The sequence below is a fragment of the Otolemur garnettii genome, unplaced genomic scaffold, assembly GCF_000181295.1.
Source record: "Otolemur garnettii isolate 467f Iridium unplaced genomic scaffold, OtoGar3 scaffold00187, whole genome shotgun sequence".
Taxonomy (NCBI): domain Eukaryota; kingdom Metazoa; phylum Chordata; class Mammalia; order Primates; family Galagidae; genus Otolemur; species Otolemur garnettii.
In genome coordinates this window covers 576,200-583,179 of record NW_003852582.1, presented here as the reverse complement: position 1 = coordinate 583,179, position 6,980 = coordinate 576,200, and the positions used below count along the sequence as shown (strand labels likewise).

At 33.8% G+C, this 6,980-nt stretch overlaps 1 protein-coding gene across 1 annotated transcript in view; it reads right to left on the bottom strand.

Annotated features, from left to right (window-relative positions):
* The window catches only part of UBR3 (ubiquitin protein ligase E3 component n-recognin 3 (putative)), a 223,553-nt gene that overhangs the window by 22,725 nt on the left and 193,848 nt on the right, over positions 1-6,980 (bottom strand). The window contains exon 31 of the mRNA XM_023507551.1: positions 6,790-6,893. Coding sequence (XP_023363319.1) covers positions 6,790-6,893 — 104 coding nt within the window. The remainder of the gene's footprint in view (positions 1-6,789; positions 6,894-6,980) is intronic.

The window sequence follows — 6,980 nt, the reverse complement described above, 5'->3', positions numbered from 1 at the left end:
ACCCATAGTTTACTGCAACCTCCAATTCCAAATGATTCTCTTGTTTCAGTCTCCGAGGTATCTAGGACAGTGGTTCTCAACCTGTGGGTCATGACCCCTTTGTAACAATGAAAATACACTGTGGCATTCGGAAGGTTGAGAACTACACATCTAGGATTACAGGCATCTGCCACCACAACTGACTCATGTTTTTATTTTAACTTTTTGTAGTAGTGACATCACTATGTCACTCAGGCTGGTTTTGAACTCCTGGCCTCAAGAGATCTCTCATCTCAGCCTCTCAAAAGTTCTGGGATTACAGGAGTGAGCCACTACTAACTGGTCACCTTACTGTAGATTATAGAAACCATAGCAAATGATTTTTTTTCTTTCCTTATTAAGTCAAGAACTTTCACCTTTTCCACTTAAAGAAAGAACTTCACAGTCTCTCTGGCATATCCAAATAACAAGCATCATTAGTCTTATGCTTTGGGGCCATTAGTGAGTAAAATAAGAACAAATTAAACACAAGCACTGTGATATCATAACAGTAGATCTGATACCCAGACAGCTACTAAGTGACCAACAGGCAAGTAGTGTACACAATGGACATTCGCTGAACAAAGGGATGATTCACTTTCAGGGCAGGACAGGGCATGAGATTTCATCATGCTACTCAGAATGGCATGCCGGTTGAGAGTTATAAATTGTTTGTTTCTGGAATTTTTGATTTAATGTGTTCAAACTGAAGTTGACCACAGGTAAATAAAACCATGAAAAATGAAATTACAGAGGTGATTCTGTAATTCCATGCACAGCTTCTGTTCCCTCCCCCTTCACTCTTGGCAGTTCTTTGTGTTGTTTCTATTCTCACCTCATTTCTCATCCCATGGTAACCTGCCGATTCTATAACTGCAAAAGAACTTTCTACTACCACTCCTTATTAAAGAATAATTATTTGTCCACAGCCGGAAGTCCTCAGGAGAATTTATAAATAATTAAACTTTAGAGGTCAAAATCCTTTGAAAATATGGCAAGAGCAATGTAATTAGAAAAAAATGTGCATATATGTATAAAATTTTTCTATATCATTTAGGAAGATTGATGGATTTCCTGAAGCCCACTAAAGAACTCTGGAACTACAGATTGTTTAAAAGCCTTGGTCTGAAGACGCTATCAAGGACTACGGGGGCACTATCAATAGGACACAAGCCATCCTGAAGTGAACTGTTATTATTCTAATGTGGGAGTGAAAGACAACATATATGTTAAAAATCCATGAATTCATAAAAATACTACAAAACAAAAAAGCAATCATCTTTGAAGAAGGCTTAAAAAAGGCATTTTCCTGAAAAATGGTAAATTTAAAAAATCAAGCACATAACCTACCTCTCTTATATCAAGTCTACCAAGGTGTAAACTAATAGGAAAAATTGGAAAATTTTTTCTTCATAAGATTTCCACTTAGCAAATTAAGGAATAAATCTATGGAATCACCAAGAGCCTCTCATGTCACACAAAGAAAGACATGTGGAAATCATGTCTCCTAATTTAAAAAAAAAAAAAAACTCTAAAGGAAAAAAGACCCAGATTCTTCAACAAATAAAATATAAAAGGGAAGGGAAAGGGAGGCAACCCATAGACTTAAGAGAGATTTAACAATCAAATCCAATGTGTAGGCTTTGTTTGAATTCTGAGTCAAACAACTATAAAAAACCACATTCAAGAAGCAACTATGGAAATCTGAACTCTGGGTATTTAATGGTACGAAGGTATAACTGCCCATTTTTAAGTGTGTTCAAAGTATTATGGTTATATTTACTGAAAGAATCTTTATCTTTTAAAGAAACATGCTGAAGACTCTATATAGGATGTCTGAGACTTGTTTCAAAATCACTACAGGTGGGAGGAAGGAGGGAGTAGGTGAGGATATAAATAAAGCAAGATGGACCATGAGCTGAAAATTGGTAGGTACATGGGTTTCATTAAACTCTGCTCTTTACTGTTAAGTATCTTTGAAATATTCTAAAATATAGTTTATTTTTAATGCTGTTGGTTTGTAATAAAGCAAAACCGAGATTTTTCTCAGTTTTCTTTCTTAAAGCTAATGAAAAATAATAAGCAGCCTTCTCTCTCTCTTCCAGAAGCCCTGCGTAAGCCATCTCAGAAACAGAGGACAGTCTATAATCATTAGTACCAGATGCTCCTATAAAGCATGGTTAAGAATAGATTTGTGAAGCCCCCCAAAACAGCAACTTGATCCAAACCTGAGCAACTGACTCTTCCTAAAAAAGATATTATTTTAGGTTTGAAATGTGGAAGGTTCAAAAAGAAGAAAGAATTTTAGCCAAAGAGATACAACTATAGGTTTTATGTGGATCTTCTAAAAGGTCTACTTTTTCTTTTTTTAATTTCAGATTACTATAAGAGAACAATTAGGTTACACAGTATTTGCATTTGTTTGGTAAAGTCCAAGTTGTAGTAGAGCCCTTCACCCAGGAGGTGTGCCATATACCCTTAAATTATACCCGACAGATGAGAGCTTATCAATCCCCTGTCTTCCTCCTGTCTCAAGTCACTGCTCCCTCTCCCTCTCCCTCTCCCCTAAGAGGTCTTCTTTAAAAAGAGGCTGAAGTTCCTCCATCAACTCTCATTCTGCCCCTTAATCTAGACTGTGATGATTAGAACTTTAGCAGCTACCTTGGGATGGCAAGATGACAGCCGAACCATTAGGAATCTGGGATGGTCAGGTTCCTTCTCCACCCTCATGGCTTCTGTCATGTCCCACTCAGTTTGGGAGCATTCGCATGTGAGAGGTATTTTATTTGGTCACACACTTTTAAAAACAAATGTAAAATCCTAAATGTTACCAGAAAACTTCAGCTGTTCAACTTCTCTTGAGTGTAAAAGAACTCACATAATTTCATAGAAACCATTTGTATGTGAACCTAACAGTCTAGAAACCAAAAAGATAAGTTTCCTATCTGTGATGGACAGAGGTAGTCACAGGTCCCAGGGCAAATCTCAGTGGAGAGGTGATACTATAGATAAGGCTTCTTAAAAGAAGCTACCCTCCATTTTTAGAATTTAAAATGTATTCAAAAAAAAGGAATCTGATGTGGTGGTTGACAGAAGTGCACCTGGCCTGCCTACTTTCACTCTTCTTTCTATATGAAAGAAAAATAAACTTCTATCTTATTTAAGCTACTGTGCTATTTTTGCTTTCTTTTCTGTCATAGATACCCAAACCTGATCCTAAGTTATAAACATCCCTTCCCCTTGGACATGTATAACTAAACACCTAAAGAAAGTGATGTATTCAGAAGTTATTTTCAAGCTGATTTCTTGGAGGCCAGTGATATAACAGGTGTTCTCTTCAATGTATTTAATTTGAGCTTCTGATGAGAAAATTGGTGCAAAAGTGTCTTTTAACCTAAAAACAGTGCTAACTTTAAGAGGTGAAGAGGAGTAGGTTTCTGAACCAACCTATTTTTCAGATAAAACTATGAGAAGCATATAACATTCTAATACATACATACACACACCATAAAGTTTTCCTCCCTCTTCTTTACTAAGAACCAATAGTTAAAATACATATTTTTACAATCAAAACAGGCATGATAAAGACAACTGTTAACTTTTACATCAACAGAGAGTGAAAAAGAAAGTCATTTAACAAGTCTTGCCTCCCCTAATATGCAACTCCCCACCTACTAAAAGAAGCTGTGTGAGGAAAATTTTTGACACAATTAAGCTCTGAACTTCCCAGCAGTTAAAGATCTTTATCTATTCTCAATGTGTTAGAGACTAAAATATTTAATGAAGAATGGAAATTATTTTTTGTCTAGCCCTAAATTCTGAAAGGAATTCATCACTACAATGACAGTGAACAAAATATCACACAATGTATTTGATAGCAGCCCTATAAATCCAATCGCTATATAATCCAAGCTGGAATTACTGTGAAATTTTAAGAAATAGTAAGAAGCTAAGTTTTTAAGGGCAATACTAACACAGGTTAATTTAATGACTGCTAAGTACTTAGCTATCTGATTCCCCAAGGGCAAAGTCCGTATTTTATGCATCCTTATATCTCCACACAGAGATATAGCAAAGAAGCATAGCAACCTGGCACATAGTAGGTATTCATTAAATACTTCTTGAACTGAATCAGGCAATGAATTTACAACTAAGTAGTAAATAAACATTTGCTTATTAAATTTGTCTGCCAAAAACACTTTTTAAATGATACTACTTTGAGGCATGTTTACCCATAATATTATACATTTTTATGAAGATGCTTTCCTGAATTTATTCTATTCATTTGACACCATTATTAAATTAAGTACAACACAACTTTCTTGACTCATTTAAAAAAAATTTTAGAATCTGTTTCCACCAAATTAAATTTACTAGGTTCAATTAATTCAGTGTCTTACATCCCCTTTCGGCATTAACTTCACCTTCGGTTGAAAGCTAGAGCCAACAGTTAATTTCAAACAAGAAGACAATATATCCACTATGGCTCTCAGTTAGATACTGGTATGACAGGTCCCTTTACATTTAACCAAACTATTTTTCTCTTAAGATTAAGTATTGACTGATAGAAACAATATTCTTTCTATATATCATTTATATATATCATTTGAACTTTACAGGTTTATATAATAAGTAGGGTCATAAGTAAAAGGCATATTTAAGTAAAATATTTAAATATTTTAAAGACATTACAAAGAAAAAATTTTTTTAATATTTCAAAATTTAAGGCTGGGCATGGTAGTTTATGTCTACAATCCCAGTACTTTGGCAGGCTGAGACAGGAGGATACTTGGAGCCTAGGAGTTTGAGATCAGCCTGGGAAACAGAGCAAGATTCTTCTTCTATAAAAATTTAAAAATTAGGGTGGCGCCTGGGGTTCAAGGAGTAGAGTGCCAGCCCCATATACCAGAGGTGGTGGGTTCAAACTCAGCCCCGGCCAAAAACAAACAAACAAAAAAATTAGTTGTGCAGTGGATATATACCTATAATCCCACCCACTCAGGATGAGGGAAGGATCACTTAAGCCCAGGAGTTTCAGGTTGCAGTGAGCTAGGACTGTACCACTGTACCACAACCCAGACAACAGAGAGACCCTCACTCATAAAAAAAAAAAAATTTTTATTTTAAAAATAAAATAAATTAATACTACTAGTATCATTAAAAGAGCACAATTAGAATTAAATTGGAATGATTCCTAGGCAACTGTTCCCCTAAATTAAGGAAAAATAACCAAAATGACACAAAAACCTAAAGAATTTGAAACTAATTTTGTAAATAGGTTAATTTTAACAACGGTTTGGATTTTAAAGTCCCCAAACAAAAATGATTAAATTCACTGATAATGTTAACCTCCCAAAAAAGTAACATAAAAAAATAGCTTGTTTGACAGTAAAATACAGAATTACCCAAAGAAGTTAAACAGAATTACCCTATGATCCAGCAATTCCACTTCTAGCTATATATTAAAAATAACTGAAAACATGTTTTCAAACAAAAACATATATGTGAATGTTCATCACAGCACCAGTCACCATAGCCAAAAGGTATAAATACCCAACATCCATTAACTAATGAATGGATAAACAAAATGTAGTATATTCATACAATGAATATTATTCAGCAATTAAGGGAAATGAAATACTAATACATGATACAATGTGGATAAACCTTGAAAACACCATGCTAAGAGGCTAGATACAAAGTGCTACATAGCGTATAATTCCGTTAATATGAAATACACAGTACATGAAAGCCATAAAGACAGAAAGCAGATTAGTAATTTCCAGGGGTTGGGAGAAAGAGTGAATTATTTAATGGGCACAGAGTTTCCTTTGGGGCTGACAGAAATGTTCTGGAACTATATAAAGGTGCTGGCTGTACAGCACTGCGAGAGTACTAAAATGCCACTGCATACACTGGTTTCTTTTCAGATTATATAAACCCCTCACCTTTAAATGCTGCTACAGTTGCACACTTTAAAATTATTTACAAATAAACAATTACTTGTAAACATACAAGTAAATTTTATGTTATGTAAATATGATTAAAAATATTAATTCAAAATTCATAGTACTAATATAACATAAACAAAATTATCACAATTTGCATATACTTAAAATAAATGATCACTTTGTACCCTCAGGTGAAAAGTTTTACTAAAAGAGTTGAAGTATACACCAAGTATGTCCACATCTGTTCATTCACTGTAACTTACAATAGCAAAACAAAAAACTAATTTCCCAGTACAGAAAAATATTACTTATCTGATAGTATATTTTAACCATCTTCAAGTGAAAACTAAAAAGACTATGGGGCAATAATTAAAATGTTTCTAATATACTATTAATGCTGTTACTATCACAATGTTATGACACTAAAATGAGAGGGTGTTACATTTTTGAATACCTCTATGATTTCTACTATATGTATTAAATATGTATACATGTAGATAGAATAAAGGCATTAAGGCTAACTATCTATACTATTTTTCAATTTTTCATTTTATTATCACTTCAATTTCTTTTTAAACAAAGGTTTTCAGAGTGTTTTCCTCAATGTCTTTGTATGGTTGACTGAAAAACAGAAAGAAATTATTCTCACAAGAATTTTTTTAAAACAACTTTGTTTCGTTATCATCTTCATAGATAGTATTATTTACTAGTAACAGAAAAAAATGTTCTTTACTACAAGACTGACTGCTATATTTTTCCCTATAATCTCTAGACCATCCATAATACACAGTATTTAAGAATCCAAACTATAAAGACAGACCTTTGTGTAAGGGTTGTGGCATCATTAAGATCTGGATGAGCAAGAGAGATGTTACATCATGATAAAGAATTGGAACTTCAGGCTGCTGTTCTTCATTTCCCAGCCTAAAAGAAAAATGCACAGTCACTTTTGATAGTATTGTATATCTTTTCCTTTTAATTTATTTTATATTTCACATATACTTCTATGGA